Source organism: Cryptomeria japonica, chromosome 1, assembly GCF_030272615.1.
Source record: "Cryptomeria japonica chromosome 1, Sugi_1.0, whole genome shotgun sequence".
Taxonomy (NCBI): Eukaryota; Viridiplantae; Streptophyta; class Pinopsida; order Cupressales; family Cupressaceae; genus Cryptomeria; species Cryptomeria japonica.
In genome coordinates, this window is record NC_081405.1 from 427,409,390 (window position 1) to 427,435,210 (window position 25,821).

Consider the following 25,821-nt stretch of genomic DNA (forward strand, 5'->3'; position numbering starts at 1 on the left):
ATCATTTCATTTTAAATATATTAAATGTTAAGTATCATTTAAAATATATTAGATATTAAATAATACTTTTCTTTATTATTTTATATCAAATATATTTCCTTTATTTTTAATGTATTACTTATATTATCATTTCAACCTTTTATTTACTCTAACTAGTTCAATCAATCCATACATTAACATTATTAAGTATTTTTACATCCGGTATAAATTCTCTCCAATATGTCCTTAATCCTCATCGTTGACTATACGATTAGTGTTCTTAAATGGTGGTTCATACCAAGCACCATACTTGAACCCATCTATAATAATAGTCTTCTGATTACATTCGCAATTTTGTCTCTTTTAGAGACTCCACAAAATTGAGGACCGCTTAGCGATGTAATGTTCAATTAAATGTTACGTCAATTAGTCTAAATACTATTCTTGTTTGTTGTAGGAGAAGCATATGATTACTTTGTATGTATTCTTTTCACCCATCCTTATTGTTTAAGAAATATTATTAGTTATAGCTGTTGATAACTGTTAATTAATTAATAATAAATAAATTTCAATATTTCTTCGTTGGTAATTATTATATAAAATAATAGTGTCTTCTTTTAGGGTTTCTCTACGTATATGTATAATGATCCCGGGGGGACATGACAGTCCGCCCTCCTCAAAATTGCTTGTCCTCAAGCAATTGCCAATTTCCTCGTACTGAGTTATCTCCCAATATGAATCGCAAACACAGAGCATACATATAAAAAACACGAAGCATACATATGGATGATTTCAAACACGAAGCATACACGCATTGTCAAATTTTTCTTTTGACTAAAATGATTTGTCTTTACCCTACAGCATGGCAGGATCATTGCTCTGATACCACTGTAATGTCCCTACTATTTAGAGATCATTAACCTGCAAAACAGATTGTTAGAACATAACAAACATATAAATATATATAAGTAATTTAAATTGCAATCTAACTTCAATGCTCAATTAACATAATCATAATTTTCACCTAAAAAAGGATACAATGTCATACGTAAGTATGTCCTTAGGTGGCCGTGAGGCTCACCTTCTTGGAACCTCTTCGTCCCAAGCCCTCCAGGAAATCGAAGATGAATTCGAATCATGTCTTGGGTGTAACCTCTTACACCCAAGCCATCCAAGGAAGACCCTTGTCTATTCCTTGCCTTGGGTGATGCCTTCATCACCCAAGTCCTTAGAGGGGATGGGCCTGACCTTTGAGTCTTGTCTTGGGTATAACCTCTTACACCCAAGCCAACCAAGGAAGACCCTTGCCTTTCCTTGTCTTGAGTGATGCCTCCATCATCCAAGTCCTCAAGGGAATTCACCAGATCTTCGAGTCCTGTCTTGGGTGTAACCTCTTATACCCAAGCCAGCCAAGGAAGACCCTTGCCTTTTCCTTGTATCGGGTGATGCCTTCATCATCCGAGTCCTTGAAGGGAATCGACCAGATCCTTCTCTTCTTTGTTGAGTTTAAGTCAACCAAGCCATACATTTGAATATCAATTTCAATACATTCCTATCTATTTGTGTTAACATGGGTTCCTAATATATTCTTTAACATATATATATGTCAATGTACTTTACCATTTGTAACATATGCATTTTATTAAAAACCTTTGTATTACACAATCCTTCCTAAGGTGTAAATTTGGGAATACAATAATTAACATGATCATATCTTTTACCTATATTTAATGACCACTGAATATTACACATCAAGTAATATATATATATGCACTTGGACAATAATTAACATCACATATTTACGGGCATTCCACATTACCCATTAATTACTGTTAATGAACATTCTTTACTGTCGCTGCTGTTCCATATAGCCCGTGAGGGGTCGTGCCCCTCCACGGGCCCCTTCCACATGAACGGGTGCGGGGGTAATCGCAGCCTAGGCTGCGATTACCCACACACCACTTCGTGCGGGAGTAACCAGGCTTAATCTATTTGTTTAAGCCATGCCTTTGTAAGATGTTCAATATATTATTTCCCTTTTTAAAATATATTAAATATTAAATACAATTCATTTAACTATATTAAATACTTAATATTATTTCCTTTTAAATATATTAAATATAACATTTCATTAAAATACATTAAGTATTTTATATCATTTCATTTTAAATATATTAAATGTTAAGTATCATTTAAAATATATTAGATATTAAATAATACTTTTCTTTATTATTTTATATCAAATATATTTCCTTTATTTTTAATGTATTACTTATATTATCATTTTAACCTTTTATTTACTCTAACCAATTCAATCAATCCATACATTAACATTATTAAGTATTTTTACATCCGGTATAAATTCTCTTAAGAGTGCCCAATATGTCCTTAATCCTGATCGTTGACTATACGATTAGTGTTCTTAAATGGTGGTTCATACCAAGCACCATACTTGAACCCATCTATAATAATAGTCTTCCGATTACATTCGCAATTTTGTCTCTTTTAGAGACTCCACGAAATTGAGGACCGCTTAGCGATGTAATGTTCAATTAAATGTTACGTCAATTAGTCTAAATACTATTCTTGTTTGTTGTAGGAGAAGCATATGATTACTTTGTATGTATTCTTTTCACCCATCCTTATTGTTTAAGAAATATTATTAGTTGTAGCTGTTGATAACTGTTAATTAATTAATAATAAATAAATTTCAAATATTCCTTCGTTGGTAATTATTATATAAAATAATAGTGTCTTCTTTTAGGGTCTCTCTCCGTATATGTATAACGATCCCGGGGGGACATGACATGGACAAACATTAGCCATCGTTCACTCATCAACATCAAGATTACATGTGTAGAGGGCCCATACTTTCTCACAGCAATTGATTGTACAGGGCATCACAAAGATGTTGATTTTCAGTTTGAGGTCTTGGGGAGGCTATTGAGGAGATTGGGAAACAAAATGTGGTCCAAGTAGTGACAAATGCAGCATATGTGAGTAAAGTTGTAGGGAAACTTATTGAGGCAGCCTACAGACATATTTGGTGGACTCCATGTTGTGTGCATGCCATGAACAATGCACGGGAAGATTGATTGGATTAGAGGAGTGGTCAGCGATGAGAGAGATGTGCAAATGAACCACCACACTTCACATGCACTCTTCAGGACCTTCTCGAAAGAGTTCTTGAAACCAGTTGTGACCAAATATGCATCCTGTTTGATTCTCTTGGAGACAATGATTGAGTTGCAAGAGGCACTGCAATTCATGGTTATCACAGTAGAGTGGAATAGGTGGGTCAAGGCCAGGACAGAGCAGGGGAGATGGGTGAAGGAGATAGTGAAAAGTGATATGTTTTGGGCTGATGCAAAATACATAGTCTGCATCATTGCTCCAGTTTTCCAAGCCATTAGATATGGGGATGGGGATGCACCTAACCTTGGAGAGGTGTATGAGTGCATCGATTCTATGCTTGACCAAATGAGGGTTGTTATGCAAGTGAAGGATACCACTTTAGCATTCTACAATGAGCACATTCGGCCAATCATTTAGTGTAGATGGGACAAGCTCAGCACTCACTTGTATATGGTTGCCTATGCCTTGAATCTTAAGTGGTACAAGGCTAGGCCTGGTAGAGTTACACTGATTCAAGATGATGAGCTGAGTGTAGGGTTCTTTAGGTGCATAGAGAAGATGCATGATGTTAGAGATGCCGACATAATTCGCACTGAGTGCACGAAATTTTCCACTCTTAGGGGTTATTCAGACACGGCAAAGATGGATATAGAAACTATGGCACAGGAGGACCCACTTTTGTGGTGGAATTGTCATTGTCAGAAATCTTTAACTACCACTCTAGCAATTTGTATGCTATCCTAGGTTTCTAGTTCTTCAACTATTGAGAGGAATTGGTCTACATATAGCTTCATCCACTCTCTTAAGAGGAACAAACTTACCTCTATGAGAGCAGAGAAGCTCGTGGTTGTACATAGTGCTTTGCGTCTCATTGACTGCAACATGTGTAAAAAGAGAGTCCAACGGCATGATGGGATGTAGAGCTAGAGGAGCCATCACAGGTTGATGAGGATGCTACCACTTCAAATGCAAGGCTGGTCGGTGTTAGTTTGAGGGATCTTGACCATGAGGAGTCCAACAGTTTCAATGATAAGGAGTTTGTAGATGATTAGAGGCCTCCCTTCACTACATTTTGACATTTTGATATTTGTACTTAGTATTATTTTGATACCATGCTAGTAATTGTAATGCTATTGCTACTCATTGTAATGATGTAATCATCTTTATGATATCAAATATTCATATTTTCAATATAATATAAATCTCCAATTTGACAATTTCATTTGTCAAATTTTATTTAGCATTCAAGAAATCTTTGTATTTATTATTTCAAATTTTTCTATTTTATAATTTTACTAATTTTCCATAGTTTCATTTCAAATGTAATTCTTATACATCTTTTCACAACTAGTTTTTCAAGTACTATACGTATATCAGCACCACCAGCTCACCACCCCCTCACTGCCGTCCCCCTGCCATCCCCAAACACATCCCCGCGTCCCCTAAACCCGTCCCCACATCCCCACGTCCCCTCGTCTCCAACAACCATGGAACACTGAAAAAATGTCAACTGGTGAAAGGACTTGTATAACTCCAAAAGGAAACATAAATGTTAAAAATTTAAAAATGTCACTCTATAAATGAGTACACATCCACATGAAGAGATCCAAATTTTCAAAAAACATGGAGAGATGTGTTTTTCAAAAAATATCAAAAAGTGGCCCCATATAAAGGCACATGTTTGCTTAATGAGGTGCCAACATTTAAATTATGAAAAATTACAACTAGATACAAAATGTGTACTCGCTTAAAGATGTAACCAACATATAAAAGATAAAATAATAAAAAACTGCAACCTAACACTAAAGGTTAGGCTCGATTCTAAAATATCAGTATGATAATGTGATGTCGTTAGGTACACAAGAATTTTCTAAGGATAATGTCTGAATTAAAGCATAGGAAGTCTACACATTTTCTTTCAGAAAATTATGCTATTTCAACACTTTCTATTTTATCATAATATGAAATTTACTTGGTGTACAACGGTGGCACTTACTTTCTAATGAATCATCCTACAAGTAAGAAAAAACAAATCTATCTTAGAAGACTAATCAGCACTGAACTAAATAAAGAATTTTGTTCATAAAATAAGAATGTACCAAACATGAATACCTCATCCATACTATCAAGTTCCATCAAAAGATCTTGTAAAACAGCTAGTGATGCCTCATTTTCCCTGTAAAACCACAATAAGAAGAAAGGAAATCCACTAGATTGTAAGAAATGACCTCAATGCACTAATTGTTATATCTAGTGAACAACAAAGTACATAGTTCTTTGAAAATAAATCAATTAATTATGACAAATATAGAAGCAATGAAATCTCTTGATTTCCATTTCATCTTTTAGGACTCTATCAACATCAATATTTGTGGAGTATATACTTGAAATTGAGTGTCTTGGGTTTCTAAACGAATGGCACAAACCGTACATTTAAAGTCATGTGTCAACTGTCAACAATGTTTCAATACTATATCCAATTTGTAGAAATTCATATATTTCAAGTCGCTTTTGTATCTAATATATTAATAATCTCTTGTGCATTCTTTAGGTAAGCTACTAGCTTCAGATTCCACTAAGCATTCAAACCAAACTTGTGATAATTGCAAGTAGATAGATCTTTAGAATCAAAAGCTCAAAGGAATGAATTCGAATTAGGATTCTGGCACTGTTTAATCTAGGGCCTTAAAAATAACAAGTAACAAACCTTTAAAACATCAAGACAACAAAGAACAATTACACAAGTGAATAAGTAAATTAGAATCCGTAATATGGTAAAGGATCTACTTGACATCTCATATGTGCTAATGCTGTTTACTAAAGTTATGGTATATTGTGTATTATAACAAACATGTATAAATAGGACAAAAATATGAAATCTTTACTTATCAAACAGCATAGACAATATAATTTATCTAATAGACAAGAATAGGTGAGGCAGAGATAGTGAATATAAAAATAGGACACAAGAGAAAGATATGTAGGGATATGGTCTCTACATAGTGACTTTAGTAGACAATCAAACATTCATAATGTACATTTACATGCCCTTATGTGTTGGAAATGTTTGATCCTTGAACACAAGAAGATAATAGGTGAATACATTTACACATCAACTCAAGATCACTCCATGCCAAATCATTTTTGATATAGTCTAATGCTACAAGAAGTTAACATATGGACTTTGTTGTCTTAAGTGCCTCCAACTTGAAATCATCGCGATAGTCAAAAGGAATCCAAGAACATCTAATCACAAGCAATCTCAAAGTTAAAACGACGGTCCTATATGAAATTCTTTTGGCTGAAGCAGGAACTTTGCCATTGGAGGCATCAGCAATAACACGGTTGGTAAATTATTTAAAGAAGGTTGAAAACATGGATAACCATCATTTGCCTAAAATAGTTGTAGAGGAGGTGCTAGTCCATAGGAAGAAAAAATGGATGAATAAGAACAATTGGTTGAACAAGTGGGACATCAATTGCAAGAATGTCCTAACACCGATGAAGAAATACAAAGTTATGTATCAAAAAAATTTAGAATTGCCATGTGGACAAAACAGATTGGGTGGAAAAAAGCATACTATATCAAAGAGTTATTAAAGGGAAAGTGAGGTTGTTAGTTGCGCAATTGAGGATGGGATCGCATCGTCATAGGTGTGAGACCGGTAGGTGTAGGATACCCAAGGAAACTTGAGAAGAAAGAGCTTTGCATATTCTGCAATAAGGGGGCATTGGAAATGACATGACACTTCATCATGGAATGCACAACTTAAGAGGATATCCATACTCAATATGAAAACAGCTTGAAGGTTGACAACATGCGTCAGCTATTTGATGAAGCTAGGATTAACCAGATGGCTACCTTCCTAGTCAAGATTAATTGGAGATCTGTAATGGGCTGCCCCCTTGCTACAATCTCTTCCAAAACAGTCTATGAAGAATTTTATCAAACATTTGTCATGCATTAAACCTGAATACTGATTTGATTTTTTTTTCTTCTCAATTCAGTGGTCTGTGATTATGTGGATACTTAGTGCATTTGACAACACAGCTCTGCAAGCATACTTTTCATTCCAATACTAATGCAAATGACAACAAATTATAAACAGTCTACTGCTAAGACAAATGAGTCCAAACTAGCTGAGATTATTTATGCTTCAAACTTCATAATATTTCAGTCCAAACATAGTATACATCACTGAGAGTTCATACAACATAATTTCTAGCTAGTGTAGACAGTATTCCTTACAAAGAGCAACTCAAAAAAACCTGATATTAATGGTGTCTGTTTACCTCACTGGGTAAACAGGAAGAATACAGAGATCGAACAGTAATGCACAATGCCAATACAAAAGAAGTACCAGAATAAGCTTGCCATTAATGTCAAAGGATGTTCATATTATAATCTGTCGTCAACATTACATGTCCCAACACCCGGAGATGGTACAATATATGACAGCCGAAGGGGTGCGACACAACCGTCGCGACTCCAACTACCTACCCGTCGGCTAACTAACTGACCGCCGTAACACATTATTACCGACGACAACATAAACATAACAACATAACATAATGATTATTCCCGACAACATCATCCCCCCCAAGAAAGGAAGTCGACTCCGACGACTTAATACAAAATAGAGATGAACGGCAGGAACTACTGACGCCAGTCGGGCCTGGATCTTATACACTTGCTGCGTCCTCGCCTGAAAACCCTTTTTCTGCTACCATCCGATGCTCAAGTGCGGATTTTACCAATATTGCTTCCTTTGCCATCACAGTCCTCCTGTGCCTAACCCAAACTTGTCTACAAAACACGTTTTTCGGTCTCAGCTTCCACCAACTGCTACTCAATTGATATTGTCTCCCTAGCCAATTTGTCCTCGATAGCCACCCGTGCTGCTCTCCCGGCATCCAACTCCTGGGTACGCTGAACTAAGTCGCACGCGACTAGTGCCTCCAACCTGGTGGTCAGCTCCTCCCGAGCCCTCTATGCATCCACCACGGCAACCTCACGTCCCGCCGAGACATAGTCCGAGTTCCTCAAAGCGTACCAGTCATGCCTGGAGGTGGCCACAATCCACTGGCACAGATACTAGGAGACACCTGAAATCCTCCATCACACACCCTAAAGGCTAAAAACTGAACTGAATAACTCCCTGGTGTCATAAAACTGTGCGGACCTGCAATGCCTTCCCTCAAACTCTGTTTGTTCGCAACCTCCAAATCCGTCTCCCTCTACGGCTTATTTCTTCCCCGCCAATGCTTAGCTGCAAGCTTCTTTCTCACAAGACGGACAACCACAACACTTCCCGTGGTCTTCTGTAGCTCAAAATAAACTGGGGGTCTGGGGGCAACGCCCCCAGCGGGGTCGAGGGGCAGTGCCCCTCGCGGGGTCTGGGGCAACGCCCCCGCAGGGTCGAGGGGCAGCGCCCCTCGCAGGGTCCTGGGGCAGCACCCCAGGTGCGCTCCCTGTCGCAGTACAGGGCGGGGTCGAGGGGCAGCGCCCCCGCCGCCAACACCAATTTACAACCTTCAGAACCCCACGAAAGTCCATGGCACTGTAATGTCCCGCCATACCACCTCCAATCGTGCAGCTGCTTGGTCTACCTGTGGCGATCGTTTTGCCCTTACGTGGCTGTGTGGAATTGTGCGAAATCCCGCTCTCCCTAAGCGGCGGATCAATCTGTAGGAACCCTCGACCCCATCCGTCCGCTTCACTCCCTGCGGTAGCTCGTGGGTTGTGTGTATTGATCCGACCGTGCGGTGCGTCCCTTTCCCTAGCTGCGCGGTGATGTGCCTTCGACCGTGTTCGGTGTCTTCTTCCTCCGCGGGGTTTTATTGCCAAGGTCGGCTGTGCGGTGTGGTCGCTTCTTCCTTTCCTCGACGGTGTGCGGCGTTTTATTCTTCCGCGGGCTGCTTGGTGACTGCCTTCGGTGGCTCCCACCGCACGGTGGTGCCACCGTCGGTGGTTCCACCGCACGGTGGTGCCACCGTCGGTGGTGTCACCGCACGGTGGTTCCACCGCACGGTGGTGTCACCGTCGGTGGTTCCACCGCACGGTGGTGCCACCGTCAGTGGTGTCACCGCACGGTGGTGTCACCGTCGGTGATTCCACCACACGGTGGTGCCACCGTCGGTGATTCCACCGCACGGTGACCATTTTCCCTTTTCTTTTTCTTTTTTTTTCTTTTCTTTTTCTTTTTTTTTCTTTTCTTTTTTTTTTTTTCTTTTTTTTGATCATACGGTCGCTGTCGTACGACCATGCGATTTTTTCCAAATTTTTTTTATTTTTATTTTTTTCAAGTTGTCTAGAGAGTCTTCGGCTCGAGTCCCTTGTCTCTGGGATCGCTCTCCATCCTTCTCAGTTTTCCTCGCCCAAAAGTCTCCTGCTTTTGTTCCGTGCCTCTCGAGTCGCTTGCCCGGCCTCTCAGGTCCACTTCCATCCTCTCGAGTCCCCCTCCGGACTCCCGTGTGTCCTTCGGGCCTCTCGGGTCCCCTATGCGCCTCTCATGGTAGGGTTTCAATTTGAACCTATTGGTGGCAAGTTTATTTTCCATGGCCATCCGAAGACCTGGAACCACAAATTCTACAGGGACCATGGTCTCCTTCCCGTACATAAGAAGAAGAAGAATAATAAGAATTTTGAAGATTGCGGTCTTCCACACAGGGTTCCAATCGTTGCCAACACTCTTCGGATTATTTACGTCGCCAGGGTTTGGGGCGTCTCCCTTCCAATATTCTTTGTATTCCGGCAGGTACACCTCTATTGGTTGCTCTGGTTCCTCTACTTCAAGCCTGTAGCTTTGGAACATTTCGTAATCCTCCATTTTCCAGTGGAAGAGCCCATTAGTCGAGCATACCTCATCTTCAGAACATCCCTCCAATTCTAGCACCCCTTCACTATTCGGCTCCATCGCGTTCTTGCCCTTGCTTTCATCGGGACCCCCTTCCCCTTTATTAGAATCCTCTGAGTCCGAGTCTGAAGAGGCGAGCTCTTCGCTGACATCTTGGGTGTGTAGGTCAATGGTATATTTCCGCCCTCCCTTCTCCATGGAAAGGGTATTTTTCTTCCAGTTGTGGTTTACCCTTGCGTTGATCAACCACGTTCTCCCCAGGATGGCGTCATAGCCTTTCTTCTTCGAGGGAATAACCACGAAATCTAACAAGAATGGTTGCGTACCAATTGTCACTTGCTGGGCCATCAACAGGCCGAGTGGCTTAATGCCGTGTTGGTCCGCTCCCACCAGGTTGAATGTGGGTGGCCACAGGGTGGGCTTCCCCAGCCGCTTCCATGTTTCTTCTGGTAGTACATTCACCCCAGATCCTCCGTCCACAATGGTGTCCTTCAAAATGGTCCCACGGATACGCATTTCTACCACAGCTGGGTGTCTAGCACTGCTCACGGCTAGTAACATCGGGTCAGTCGAAGGGCTGACGGAAACCTCCACCTGTGGTGTACTCTTCGTAGCGGTGGCGAGAACCCCTACCTGTGGTGCACTCGACGATGCGGTGCTTTGCACATTGGTGAGGATGGCAGTCCTCAATTGTGGCATAGAGTCTAGAAGGTCTTTTACCTTTATCGGCACCTCTATCTGCAAGATTTGCTCAATGATGTTATTTTCCGCTTCCGTACGGAATGATGTACTCGCCACCTCGTTGTCCCGTCGTTCGGTCGTCATCTCACGTTCAATATTGGCCTTTGCCTCCCGTAATCGCTCCTCCGTACGGGGGTCGGGATAAGTGGCTTTTTTCGTCTGGGCACGGGTGATCGCCAGTACTTCTTTCTCACCAGTCTTCTCAGCCTTCTCAATGTTGAGGAGATTAACCCCTGCCTGCGGGCAATTTGCGTCCTCATGGTCGCCTGGCCCACACCAACGGCAAAGGTGCTGAGGGGTGGCTTCCTTCGTGCAATCACGGGCGAAGTGCCCCCACTGATTACAGGCCCTACATTGGATAATTGGCCGGCCCCTGGCGTCATACTGGATACGGCTTCCGTTATTGTTATTGTTGCCTCTTCCTCGCCTGTTGTTTCGGTAGCCGCCAGACGAGGCGTTGTTGCTCGCAGGCTGGGACGTGCCGGCTGACGCAGATGGTTCTGTAAAGAGAACCTGTTGGTTACGGGTCCTCATATTGTACGGACACTCCTTGGTAAGGTGTCCGGCAATCTGGCAAATATCGCAAAATGCTTTTTTCGGACAAGACCCCTTGGTGTGTCCGTCGGTACGGCAGTCCGTGCACCATAAATCCCCTTCGTCGCCTTTGCTTGTGCTTCCTTTGGTTGCCTTTATCTCTCTCATCATTCGCTCCATATCTTTCTGGAGAACCCGTACCTTCCGATTAGAGTCGTCATCACTGCTATCACTTTTGTCAGAAGAGGAATCATCCTCCGACGAGGATTTATTTTTCTTCTTCTTGGACGTCTTCTGTTCACTTTCTAAATCCATTGCCCTGTTATAGGCGTCGGAGTATGAAGAAGGAGGTACTATCTTCATTTTTCGTCTAAGGGATTTCTTTAGACCTTCCACGAACCACCGTTTTTTCAGTCCGTCTGCCGGCTGGTTCTCCATCTTTCCTAGCAGCTCTTTGAGCCGCCGACTGTAGGTTCGAACAGTCTCATCCTTTCTCTGTTTCGTGCCGTAGATTTCGGCTACGATCTCATTATCGTCTCTTAGGAGACGAAACTCTGCTTGAAATTCCTTCTTCAAGTCTGCCCATGTGCTAATTTTAGCCTTATCCGTATCCGAAAACCAGTCGATGGCTACGCCCCTCAGGGTTGCGGGAAACTGTGTTACCCACTCGTCCTCATCGGTAACACCATTCGCTCCCCAAATTGTTTCACAAGTGCGACAGTGGCGGACAGGGTCTTCTTTCCCATCCCCATGGAACTTTGGAAGTTTTTGTTTTTGTGCCATACCTTGCCTTTTTACTACTGGTGGCTGTTGTCCTACTCCGGATGGGTCAGATCCTAAAAGGGGTGCTTGACCGCCGTGCCCCGGTGTCCCTCCGACACTCCTGGCAGCCCCGGTGTCTTCTCCCTCTCCTGCCTCCTCCCCACTCCTTGGACTTTTGCTAGCCTCTAGTGTGTGTGGCAAGTCCCTCAACTCCCTCAACTGAGTTTTGGTACACTCTATCCTGCGGCGGGTTTCCGCAAGTAACTCCTCCCGACTCCGTGGGTGGCCGCTGGCCTCACCGTCCCCTTCGGAGCGTTCCTCCTCTCTTCGCTTATACCTCTGTCGCCTTTCCGCTTGCTGTTCAAGGATCAAGGCACGTTGGGCTACTGTACGTTTATCTATATATTGTTGCTTATTTTTGTCTTTATTCAGTGTATTGGGCATTAATTCCCAACAACTTCCTATATACTTAATGACATCAAAAGTAGAACACTTTTATTCATTCATAATGTGGAAGACAAGTTTATGCCAACAATATGACATAATTATTACAATAAGTGTTCTTTATTCCGTCCCGTATGGCTCACGGTTCAAATGTCCCTGACCTGGCGCCATCTCGTTCTGCTTCCCGTTCCTCGTACTGTTGCAAAATTTCTTGGCGTCGCTCCTCCCGGGCAATCTCCTCCAGGCGAGCTTGGTGTGCCAACGATGCTTGTGCTAGCAATCGGGGGAGATGGTTCATCAACCGATTTACCTCTGGACTCACTTCCAACGCTGTCCAGACGGCACTTGGTGGGACTTCCGCCTCCGCCGCCTCTTGTCGAACGTAGGTCTGAATGGCTACTTGGAGTAGAATTGAAAATTCTCTCGTCGCGGTGTCTTCTCCTACATAGAGTTCTGTTTGGGTATCGTCGACTTCTGGGTTTATTTCAGCAACGGGTAGGCCCATTGGGTCTGTGCGCCATCCGTGTCTTCCGTTCCGAGTTCGTCTAGGCAACGGCGCCAAATGTTTACCTCACTGGGTAAACAGGAAGAATACAGAGATCGAACAGTAATGCACAATGCAATACAAAAGAAGTACCAGAATAAGCTTGCCATTAATGTCAAAGGATGTTCATATTATAATCTGTCGTCAACATTACATGTCCCAACACCCGGAGATGGTACAATATATGACAGCCGAAGGGGTGCGACACAACCGTCGCGACTCCAACTACCTACCCGTCGGCTAACTAACTGACCGCCGTAACACATTATTACCGATGACAACATAAACATAACAACATAACATAATGATTATTCCCGACAACAGTGTCCAAGTTGCAGCTGAGCCTTGTTGTGTCCCACGACCCTATCTTCTTTCATGTCCCAGCTGTGTGGTCGAACCGCTTACTATTTATTTGCTGGGCGCTAACCAACCCACATTCTCTGCCATACTCCAAGAATGACCGGCTGCAAACTACAGGGAACACGTCTCAGGTGCCATGCAGCTGTAGTTGGGTCTGAGACGGCTTGACTACTGAGAGTAGAAGCAGCCACTAAACTAACTGTGTGTGTGTTTCCTGAGTGGCCCGTACTAAGCTGAGTGGTGTGTGACTTTCCTCCTTCCAATTCCTCTCAGTCAGCAACAATATATTCCAGCGTTGTGAGCTAGATGTCTTCCTATCATATGTTCCACAATTCTTCCCAAACTAAGTGTTTGCAGTCCCAGTTGTAAATATACCCATCCATCAATCAATTCAGTGCCAATTTGTTTTTTGAAAACTCCCAGACCTGGTCTTTCACAGGCATAGGAAATGTCACATATGAGGATTAACATCCTCAAATACCTGAAATTCTAAAGATAATCTCCAGGAAAATCCAACTCCAACTCCAAAATACACAATTTCCACCATACAAAACCATCATTTAATGCTCTTATTTATAACTCCATCTGGGCACATTTATCAATGCACCATAAATATGGGATAAAAGAATGTTGTAATAAAATATTAATATCCCTTATGTCTCCAAAATGAAAGGGAACTTTTAATTTTTCCCTTTAAACATTAGTCCCAGCATTAATTAATCACTAAAGTTAAATATTTAAATTTAACTTTAGGAACTTTTAATTTAATTGCCCAATTAATTAATGGTTCATTAAATTGACAAACTTGATGAAGAATTAAATGCACCAAAATACTGGCATCCAAAAAATGCTTCAAAGTTCAAATATTACTAGCCACTGAGCCATAGCTCACTTACTATAAATAGTAAGTATCTGGAAACCCTGTCAAATCACTTCCGATTGGCCCAAAATTGGAATTGCCTAGGCCAAATTCCTCACTAATCCCAGTAAAGTCTTGGGTAGCCCTCGGGACCATGACAAGATTGGCTAACGACAAATCACTTCAAATCAGGCTAAAAGGGGGGCATTACAAGATCCGACATCGAAAAGAATTCGAAGATAAATTAAGGATGTTTTTCTCAGTCCCATATACTATTTAATCTTGTGGACGTCGTTAAAATCATTCATTAATTTGACAATTGAAAGTTAAAACTGCTATAACATTATCTTTGAAATTGAAATTTTCATGGAAATTAGCATGCAGCCTTAGTATTTCTTCCCTCAGTTATCAATATTTGTACTTTTAATAGTTCCAAGTTTCCAACCATAGATTAAAAATAAAGGCTTGGAAATAACTTGGCTAACCCAACAAAATTTAAAAATTCAAACTCAATAAAAACTTAAGGAAAAACTCATCAATAACTAGGCGCAAATTTTGAATATAAATTTGTAAAAACATTCATGCACCAATTCCTTATCTTTTCCTCCATCTATTGAATTTCATTTCTGCAATCCTAACCATCTCTCATCCTCAAATGCTCATAAATCCTCTAAAATTTAGCAAATCTAGAGTAATTTCGATTTCAAACTTATCCAAATGAAAAATAACATCCTTCTATAGCTCTTCTACAAGAGCATTGATGAAGAGCTTAACTAATTTGATTTGCTAGTAACGGCAATCTACAACTATTGTGGGTTCCATATGAGAAAAAACACAGTGTTCCACGGGCGTTGGGGACGGGGCGACACGGGGACACGTCTCGGGGATGGGGGACCAAGGGTCTAAATTTGGGGACGGCGGGGGGACCGCGACGGGGGGGTGGCAGGGTGGTGGTGCTCATATACTTATACATATACATATAGTACTTGAAAAACTAGTTTTGAAAAGATGTATAACAGTATAATAGTATAAGAATTAGATTTCAAATGAAACTATAGGAAATACCAAGATTACTTAGATTAGTGATACGTAACTAATTGCTAAAAGTAAATAAAATTTGACAAATGAAATTGTCAAATTGGAGATTTCTCATTTCTATCATATGAATATCGAAAAAGGAAAACGAAAATACGAATATCTGATGCCATTGCAAAGTCTATAATAATAAAGATGATTACATGATTCATCATTACAATGAGTAGCCAGATACAAATACGTGTAGCAATAGCATTACAAAAGAGACTAGAGTCAAATACAAAATGACAAAACTGAAAACTCAAACTGTAGCTAATGGAGGCCTCTAATCATCTGCGAACTCCTCCTCACTGGAACTACTGGACTCCTGAGGATCAAGGTCCCTCAAGCTCACACCAACTAGCCCTGCATCTGAAGTGGTAGGATCATCCTCATCAATTTGGGAAGGCTCCTCTGGCTCTACATCCCATCGTGTCGCTGGACTCTCCTTGTACACAAGTGTCTTGCGGTCCATGAGACGCAAAGCACTGTGTACAGCCACAAGCTTCTCTGCTCTCTTAGAGGTAAGTCTGTTCCTCTTAAGAGAGTGGATGAAGCTATATGTAGACCAGTTCCTCTTAGCAGTTGAAGAACTGGAAACCTGGGATAGCAGATAGATGGCTAGAGTGGTGGTCAAAGATTTCGGGCCATGACAATTCCACCATAAAAGTGGGTCCCCCTGTGCCATGCTGTCTATATCCATCTTTGCCGCATCTGAATAACCTCTAAGAGTGGCAAATCTTCCCCACTCAGTGCGCATTGTGTCGGCATCTCTGGAATCAAACATCTTCTCTATGCACCTAAAGAAACCCGCCTTCACCTCATCATCCTAAATCGGTGTCAGTCTACCCGGTCTAGCCTTGTACCACTTAGGATTCAAGGCAAAGGCAGCCATATGCAAAGGAGTGTTCAACTTGTCCCATCTACACTGAATGATAGGCTGGATTTGCTCATTGTAGAATGCTAAAGAGGGGTCCTTCACTCGCACAGCAGCCCTCATCTGGTCAAGCATAGAGTCAATGCACTCATACACCTCTCCAAGGTTAGGTGCATCCCCATCCCCATATCTGATCACCTGGAATACTGGAGAAATGATAGAGACAATGTATTTCGCATCAGTCCAAAACACATCACTCTTCACTATCTCCTTCACCCTTCTCCCTTGCTCTTTCTTGGCCTCAGCCCACATATTCCACTCATTAGTCATAACCATGAGTTGCAATGCCTCTTGCAACTCAATCATTCTCTCCAAGAGAATGAAATAGGATGCATATCTAGTCTCAACTGGTTTCAAGAACTCCTTCTTCGCGAAGGTCCTGAAGAGTGCATGTGAAGTGTGGTGGTTGCAGATAAACATCTGCACATCTCTCGCATCGGTGACCACTCCTCTAATCCAGTCTATCTTCCCCATGTCCTTGAGTGCATTGTTCATGGCATGCACACAACATGGGGTCCACCAAATGTGTCTATAGGCTGCCTCAATGAGTCTACCTGCTACTCTACACACATGGGCTGCATCTGTCACTACTTGGACCACATTTTGTGGCCCAACCTCCCCAATAGCCTCCCTGAGGACCTGAAACTAGAAATCAACATCTTTACGATGCCCTGTACAATCAACTGCTCTAAGGAAGTATGGGCCCTCTACACATGTGACCATGACATTGATGACTGGACGATGCCTAATGTTCATCCACCCATCCATAACTATGCTACACCCCAAAGCCACCCAACATGCCTTCATCTTCTCCATCAAAATATTGATCTTGGAATAGCATTTATCCAAGATCGAGGTCCTCATTTTCGTCTCCCCTGGTGGCACATAAGATGGTCCTCCCTTGGCCACCATAGCCATCATCTCCCTATAATAAGGAGACCGTGTAACATGAAATGGAATGCCATTGGCAAAGAAGAACTTGCCAATGGATTCATCTATCTCATCTCTCAGCTGCACATTAAACATATCAGTAATGGGGTTGCTCTGTGGTGTCTGCAACTTACGTTTCCCAGCCCTGCCGGCAGTAGAAGTGGAAGTGGATGGAGATCCAAACATCATTCCTCCCGTCTGCGAAGCATGAGAAGTATGAAGTGCTACCCTAGCAGACAAAGTAGTAGGCATTGAAATATTTGTGTCATCTGGAACCCCCCAAAGCCTGTTAAACTCAATTTTGTATTGTATATTTTTGGCTTCCTCCAAAAACTTACAATGTTTCACGCCTTTTCCTCTCCAAAACAGAAAGTGTGCATTCACCCTACTAATGCTACCGAACCATTCTGTGTCACAAATATTGCACTTCCACTTCCTTGTTCCCCCACTTGAATGTAATGCAGTGCCTTGTACTGATATTCATGAAGCAAACTTTTTTAGAGGAGACTTAGGATCAAAATGACCCCTAGCATATGGTGCCAACAACTCTGAAGGGTAACCTGTACTAGCTGGTGCACTTGCCATAGAGCTAGATTGGGCTCCAGGATCAGCCCCATGGTCACCCCCCTCATTTCCAGGTTCATATTCTGAATCATTCTCACTATGAGAATGGATTTCCATGTCATCTTCACTCATGCCTTGGGAGCTCATTGTGAAATTGACACTACATTTCACAAAATAAAAATAAAAATAAAATCAGCCTAGTTTAACAATATATTTTTAAATTTTTTTCCTATTCATCTCAAAATGAGATTTGATGTTGAATCTTGAGGGCAAAATGATGAATCATTTTGCCCTCAAGATTCAACATCAAATCTCATTTTGAGTCTTGAGATGAATAAGGAAAAAAAATCCAAAAATGACATAGAACAATGAAAATCAGAAAATATTAAAAATAAAACAAAAAAAAAACAAGAAAAAGTTGAAAAACCCTACCTTGTGCTTGAAAAATCTCTCCAAAATGTAGAAGAATCTTCTTCTTCCTCTTCTTCTTGCTTCTTCTAGCTCCTATCATACTTGCAATCAGCTTTTCTCACCCCTTCAATCAGTCTTCTTCAAGTTTTTCCTCCTCTTTAGCTTGCTGGAAAAAAAAATCAGTTTACCAAAATGAGAGTTAAATCTAAAAGAAACATGCTTTTGTGTTGTTTTGGGGGGTTGGGTGGGGCCCACGTCCAATTAGGGTTACCCCTTAATCCCCCCAAAAGGCACATGTTTTATAAAATGTGGCTTTTTCAGTTTGTTTAGGCGTGGGGACGCGGGAGACGCCCAGGCGTCTCCCAAGGAGACGCCCAGACGTCTCCGAGGAGATGTCTCCACGTCTCCCTGGGAGACGCGGAGACGCGGAGACATCTCCACGTCCCGGTGGCAATTGGGTGACGGTGGCGGGACGGCGGGGGACGTCACGTCCCCGTCCCCGAGACGTCCCTGACAAGGGGACGCGCCCAAAAAGGGGGGGGACGCGTCCCCGTGGAACACTAAATAAACATGAATCGCCTCAAATATTGCCTTAAACAATGTAATGTCCCCATTTTTTTGCAATGTTGTTCTATAAGGGTTTGGCCAATTCTCGGGTTTTCCTATAAGCCTCAGGTTGTGCTGAGTACTCCAAGAATCTTGGAGAGATAGGATTCAATTTTTTTTTTCCTCTAAAAACAATATGGTGATGAATTGGTGTTCTAGTTAGTTGTGATGCTCTTTGTCATGTTTTTGGCCTTCTAGGTTCTCCATAGTTCTTGGAGGACACTACTAATTTTAGTAAGTGCCCATTTTGGCAGGTGCCATCACTCTTCAACATTGGTTGCTTCTTGGCATGATTAGTTTTAGTATTTGGTGCCTTTGCAATGCTTTCAACATTGTGGTTGGGATTATTTAAAGTTAAACTATTAAACTAAAGTACTAAAGTTAATGTTATATTATTATAGTGTTTTAATTTTAATAAAGTGGGGTTATGTCCCCTCAAGTGGATGCCTTAGGGAAAAGGGGACTTTGATGTAAGTTAATTTTATATTCTAAAAGGCAATTAGAGGAAAAAATATTATTTTGAATTTTAAATTGCTCTTTTTCCCCTCTTACTCTATAAAAGGAAGATTGCTCATTTACATTATTCAAAAGGCATACATAACAAAATGTTGTTGGAGTAAACAATGAGTTCTTCCAAGGGATTAATCGAGGATGAAAATCATCATTAAAATCACTAGATTCGGTGGTTAAAGATCCTCCCCGGTTGGTTGCTGTGATTTCACATAGGAATCACCAATATTTTCATCAAGTTTTGGAGTTGGGGGTTTCAAGGGAAAATGAAAATATTCAAGGTATTTTAATAGTTGAATTTTTGGTTTTGATTCTTGGTTTTGTGTAACATCCCCAAATAGGGATGAAGGACAAACAACAATACCTCCAAAAATATGCAACAAAATATTTTGACATTTTGTTTTGCAAATAAAAAAACCTTCAACAAACTCAGATCTAGACTCGGAAAATTTATTTGTTTTTTCTCCCAATTTAAAGATATTTCTGAACTTTCTTAGTACAAAAAAGTTATAGAAAACTCTCTAAATCTGCCTAGAATTTTTAGAGATAACTTACATTAATTTTTTTCTTTATTTTTCTCAGATGAATATGATCAGCAATATGCAGATTTATGCTCAAATACCTCAAAAATGTCTTCAAAACCCTATCCGCCCTTGCCAAACCATCAGAAAACCAGCTCTAGATCTCACAATGACTTCCCACTTGTCCGCTCTAATGTTAGCTTCGATGATGCTCAAAAACATGTGGAAATATTGTTGTAGGTTGTTTAAATCTGATCGTGATAAATCTGAATCACACCTCCACAATGGCCTTAAAAGCTGATAAGGAAATGCAGCTCTAAAAATGATGTGCTAGGGGATCACAGACCAAAGCCCTTCCATCGAAACACACCCTTCTAACTAGGGTGATCTCATATGTCTCTTCAAAACCAAGGATACTCAAGGGTTTCAAACCGCAAGGCAAACATTGCAACAGCAATAGAAAAAAGTTTGATCACATAATGAGCTCCAAGAGAACCCTAATATGTTATATAATGAATCCCAAAAAAAAGTCTTAATCTCAACCATAGATCCATTGCAAGCCCAGTCTAATGATCCAAATAAAACCCTAAAAAATGAGCCAATAGACTCCATAATTTCCAATGCCCCATTGCCATTTTTTCCACATGTTCAATAGAAATCACTTAAAGTACATGCGTCTTTACTAATCAAACTCAAAAAGGAGGAAATATTAAATCTTTATGCTAAGAGTCACTTAAAGTGCATAGAAAGATATGACCACGACTTAAGAATAATATAGAGAACAAGCCAAAGACTTTAACAGTTCCCGATAATGCTCTAAGTCCTCTTCCTTTTGGGTAATCCATGGAAAGAACAACCAATGCATAGTTAAGCTTCATGGCTTGAGTTGAGGACATTATAGTTCTCCCCACCCAAAGAAATCTTGTCCTCAAGCATTTGTAGACTAGGATGCTTAAGAATCTCCTCTCCTTCAAATTTTGCATCCTCCAAAGGCAATTTTTTCAACTTGATGAGATATTCAAAAATTGCTTTACTCCTCAATTTCTTCACTCTTACTTGCAAGATAGCTTCTGTAATGTGTATCAACTTACCTTCTTCATCCATAGGAGGCAATTCTATAGAAGGAATCATTGCCTATCCAAGAGCCTTTTTGAGGCATGAAAAATGGAACACATTGTGCATTTTGCTTGTAGATGGCAATTCCAACTCATATGCTACTTCCCGAATTCTCTTTTCTACTCCACTTACTTTCAATGAGGATTGTTTATAAGGTTGAAGAAAAGTAATGAGACTCAGACTCGGTGCGGACTAGACAAGGGTGCCTCAGGACTCGACACAGACTCAACAAAGCCTCGACAAGTGAAAAACCCAAGAAATTTAGAGATTTTTAAGGATTTAAAACTTGTTTCATGAACCCTTTATTAAATAAGCCTTAAAGACACAATAACATCATGAAATAGAAGCTAATTTGATCACAAACACAAGTATACATTTATCACATAATTATAAATGCAAATTGTAGTTGAAGGAAATAGCATGCTTAGATATATAAATATTGTCAAATGTATACAAAACTCATGGTATGTGAAATCCATGACATCAAATATTCGAAACAAATATCAAAACAATAACTAGAAGTCCATGGCTTAGAGGAGTCTACATCCCTCCTACGAAGGTATCTAAGATAGGTCTTCAATGATGTAGCAACCATAATATTTTTTTAACTATGGATATACTGATATTTGTAACAAGGGATATGCATTATGTAGATTTTTATGATTCAGCATTGGCCTATTACCTACTTAGACTTATAGTTTGATGGGGGTTTGGGAGAAACACCAAAACAAGGTTTGAGGGTAGCACCCCTCGCGGGGGCCTAAGGGTGAGAGAGAGGTACATAAATAGGCCTCGATCTTGGGGGAGAGTAGAGAGAGTGAGACAGAGAGAGGTCGAGAGAGGGGATAGAGGAAGAGTGATAGGGAGAGAGATAGGTCTAGAATTTTGGGCACATAAAGTGAGTGAGCAAGAGAGAAAGAGAATGCCGATATAAGTGTGTTGTGACTATTTGAAAATTTATAAGATCTTCTTAAACCTAGAATTTTCATTATAACTCCTAGAGATTCGAAACCAGACTTCTTGCCAATATATACATGAAATATAACTTAAAATATATACTTAAATGTTATATTTCATGTATATATTCTAATGAAGAGAATGAGACTGACTTAAAGACAAAGATGGGGAGTTAAATGTTATATTTCATTTATATTTTGGGGGCATGTCATAAACCAAGAAAGCATTTAAATTTTGAGATTTGAAAAAAATAAAAAAATGAATCTAGCAAAGTCCAGGAGATGGGACTCACTTGAACTCAATGAGTTTGGCGAGTCCACAAGATTCAGTCAAGTTCGAGACCGAACCCCCAGGACTCGCCCAAGGTGACTGGACTTGGCACTCACCAAGTCTAGGTGAGTCTTGGCGAGTCTCCTATAATGTCCCAAATTTAGCAGTTGACCAAGTGTATGTGCGTTAGCCTATCTCTACATGGTCCCGAGGGCTAACGAAGGGTTTAAGGGGATCCTGGAGTGTTTTGGCCTAGTCATTTACAGTTTGGGCCAAAACGGAGTTGATTTACTTAGTTTCAAGCATACTTACTATTTTTAGTAAGTCAGCAAGATACAACGGAGGCTAGTTTTGGTGATTGGATTCGATACTCCTCGGCGAGAGCTTTCCGACAAGCTATCACTCGTGCTATTCGGAGTCCGATTACTAATATATTTTAATGCCTGAAGTGTTATTAAAGTAACATTTAATTTAATTGTAAAATATTAAAGCGTTACTTTAATATTTATTTTATGGGGATTTGTGCAAATCAAAGGGGCACCCAAGGGAGACATAAGTGAATATTTTAATATGTTTTATATTGCACATCTTTTATCCCACATTGCTCAAGTGAGTTGGGTCGTCCCTTGGAGAAAGAATAAAAGGAAGCTTTTGTGGCTTCATTCAGCATGTTGAATAGGAGAAGAATCGGTATGTGTGAGTTGCAGATCCGTTCTTGGCATTAGAGGACGTCTATCCTCTCTTGTGACATTCTAGACGTCATTCCCCTGGGGTTTGGCCTTTGGAATCCATTGCTATCAGCTTCATTATCAGGCACATTGGGTGCATTTCCAGCTACAGGCAGATTTAATGTTTGTTCATATCTTCTTCCCTACTTGTCCGATGCTTATGCCATTTTGAGGAGATGATTTTATGAAGATATTGGACCTATTGAAGACAAATTAATATTGCCGCAACACTATTCATGCGGGTACTATTCATGTCACTGTAGCAGCAAGATTGAAGATGATTGCTGGAGTATTATGTCAATAATGCTGGAATAATTAGTGAGTTGATAATCTGCCATGTATTTGATTTTATTGATTCTGAAAATAACATCTTATCAGCAGTAGTTCAATCTTCAGTTTGCATATTATTGTAGTTTCCTTCTTATTCATGTTATGTGATTTCAAATCTATGCAAAGAAATAAAAACAAACAAGCATTTCATTTCCGAAGCCATAAGGGGTTTAAACATTAAACGGTGAAATAAGGAGTTGGCTGCAAACTGTTTGACCAAATTCCTATTAGCGGCTGGTTTAGTTTTTGGGCATTCTAGGGTGCCCATTACATCTCCTTACTTTGGTTCTTGAAGACACAAAAATACCATATCTCCCACTTCAAAAGGCCTCTCAACTCGATCATGATCAGCATATTTATTTTGTTGTTCCTATCCAACTTGAATATTATCCTTAAGTGCCTTAAGGACACCTCGATTCTCTTTTGCCCACTCAAAACCCTTTGGAGAGAAACTCACACTCCAAAGCAGCTCAATGTATTATTCAATAATCCACAATTACAATATGCTTGAAAAGCAGGCCTTGACTGAAGCATCACCAACCAGAGATTTGTAGAAATTCTTACAGCTTGTCAAATTTATAAAACTCTAAACACAACCTCAATCTCAAACACCTAATATACAGGAGCTAGAAAATCCAAAACCACCAAATTATAATTAGAAACCCATAGCTAAAACCACCCAAAAGTGGTGCCCAAATTATCGCCCAATCAAAGGTATCTTATGATGTGTCATAACACACATCACAAGTTTGTCAAAAGGTGTAACTCCCCTTTACAGCTTTTTTCTATGCCCAAAGCTTTTTATATTTCCTATAAAAACTTCCAAAAGGCCATAACTTTTGATCTAGTCAGCTAACTGGGCCTTCTTAAAAATAAAATTGAAGTATTCAAAAAGATGTAAGCAATTGGCACCCCCATAGGAGCTGCCGCCTAATCACTAATTTTTATTTTCTACAAAAACTAACCCTATAGCCCAAAAATTGAATCTTTCCATTTAATATCTGAAAATTGCACCTTTTGTAATCTTAACATTAGAAGCAAGGTTGAGAAACCTTTCCCAACAGCTTCCTCAAAGATGCTGCAGGTAAAAGGTGAGAGAAACATGATGAAAGACACACTTATGGTCAGTCAAAGATATATATCAATACTAGTTGGAACTTAAAATGTTTTCAAGACACCAGTCAGCCAAATTTAGTATTTACTTAATTTGTGCCAGTATGAAATGCAAGCCTGACCAAGATTAAAATATAATGCCAGAAATAAGAAGCCCGCAAAATTCATCAAAATCATTGAGGATGAGGTAATAGTTTGTATCTGAAAATCTAATCCTCCTTTCTTATATCAAGTTTGTATTTATTGTTCTTCACCATCTATCTCAGACTGTCCTCTAGCATTTGGAATATCAAGTCAATTGGTTCCTTGTGAAGTGAACATCTATTGACAGAGTAAAATTGTGCACTTTATATTTATTATCAATCTCAAGAAGTTGCATCAATTAACAGAGTATAAATTCACAAGAAGATTTTATTACCTTTTCCCTCAAACTGCTGAACCCAATATATATCAGATTTACAATATAATTGAGTCATCTACAGTAGCGTACACTAGTGACCTCTTATAATATTTAGATAGAAACGATGAAACCCATAATCTTGTGTCTAGGGCATATGGTTGCAGATTCAAAGAATCACATCATTCCATTGAATTATCACCGGTCATCTTCAAAGTAAACAGGCAATCACTCTAGATTCATTTAGTGCACATTAGAACTCCACTACCCCTCCATATTAAGAGAATAATATAAAAAATCATATACAACACCTCAACATATAATGTAAACTGTCAAGTGCAAATATGAGTGAATACACAACTGTAAGAGATATGCTTCTGCTTAGGATAGGTACTGATTTTGATCAACATTTCCTAAAGAATGAAAAACAAAATAAACCTTTGTTTAATTGCTCTGTATGCATCTGAGAAGTGAAATTCTCTCAAACATTCCTCCCTTAGCTCCAAGAGATTGGCAAGGCCCAACTTGCCATATGCTGCAGGTTCTTCCATTAACCTGCAGAAATAAACCTTGTTTCACCATTATTTGAAACTAATTGTTTACCTAACAAGCAAATTCTAGACTATTGAAAAGTCAAAGAAGTTAGGGGCAGTCCACATAAAATGTTAACATATCTCTGATCAATTTTAATGATTTTGAAATAACAGAACTCTAGAAAGGGCAAAAGCAAATTAAACAATTGCAAAGTCAAAGAAGGTGGGGGCAGCCCACATAAAATGTTATTATATATCTGATTGATTTTAATGATTTAGAAAAATAATAATTCTAGAAAGGGCAGTAACATGTTCACCTTAGTAAGTGCCAAGTACATCTAAGACCTGATAATATCCTATCAGGAGAGGCATTTCACTACTTTTATCTATCACACTCACTTAAAGATTCACAGCTTACTTCAATGGCGTATTTCTCATACTGGACTTTGAATGTCATCAAATACAAGGAATGTGTACCTCGCTAAGTGAGCACGAAATGCACGAGCAAAAGCATCCCCCCTTCGTTTAGAATTATCTGTGCCACCTTCACTTGCAACAGCCTATTGAACAAGTTTACATATCAAAACTATAGAATAAAAAAGGCATATT

The 25,821-nt window shown here is 40.1% G+C and overlaps 1 protein-coding gene across 4 annotated transcripts in view; it reads right to left on the reverse strand.

The window, feature by feature from the left end:
* LOC131065083 (pantothenate kinase 2) overlaps window positions 1–25,821 on the reverse strand; it is a 345,145-nt gene that overhangs the window by 186,494 nt on the left and 132,830 nt on the right. For all 4 annotated transcript variants that reach the window (XM_057999509.2, XM_057999495.2, XM_057999488.2 and 1 more), the window contains 3 exons: window positions 25,690–25,772; window positions 25,118–25,234; window positions 5,227–5,290 (listed from right to left, as the gene is read on the reverse strand). In XM_057999509.2, the coding sequence (XP_057855492.2) occupies window positions 5,227–5,290; window positions 25,118–25,234; window positions 25,690–25,772 (264 nt within the window). The remainder of the gene's footprint in view (window positions 1–5,226; window positions 5,291–25,117; window positions 25,235–25,689; window positions 25,773–25,821) is intronic.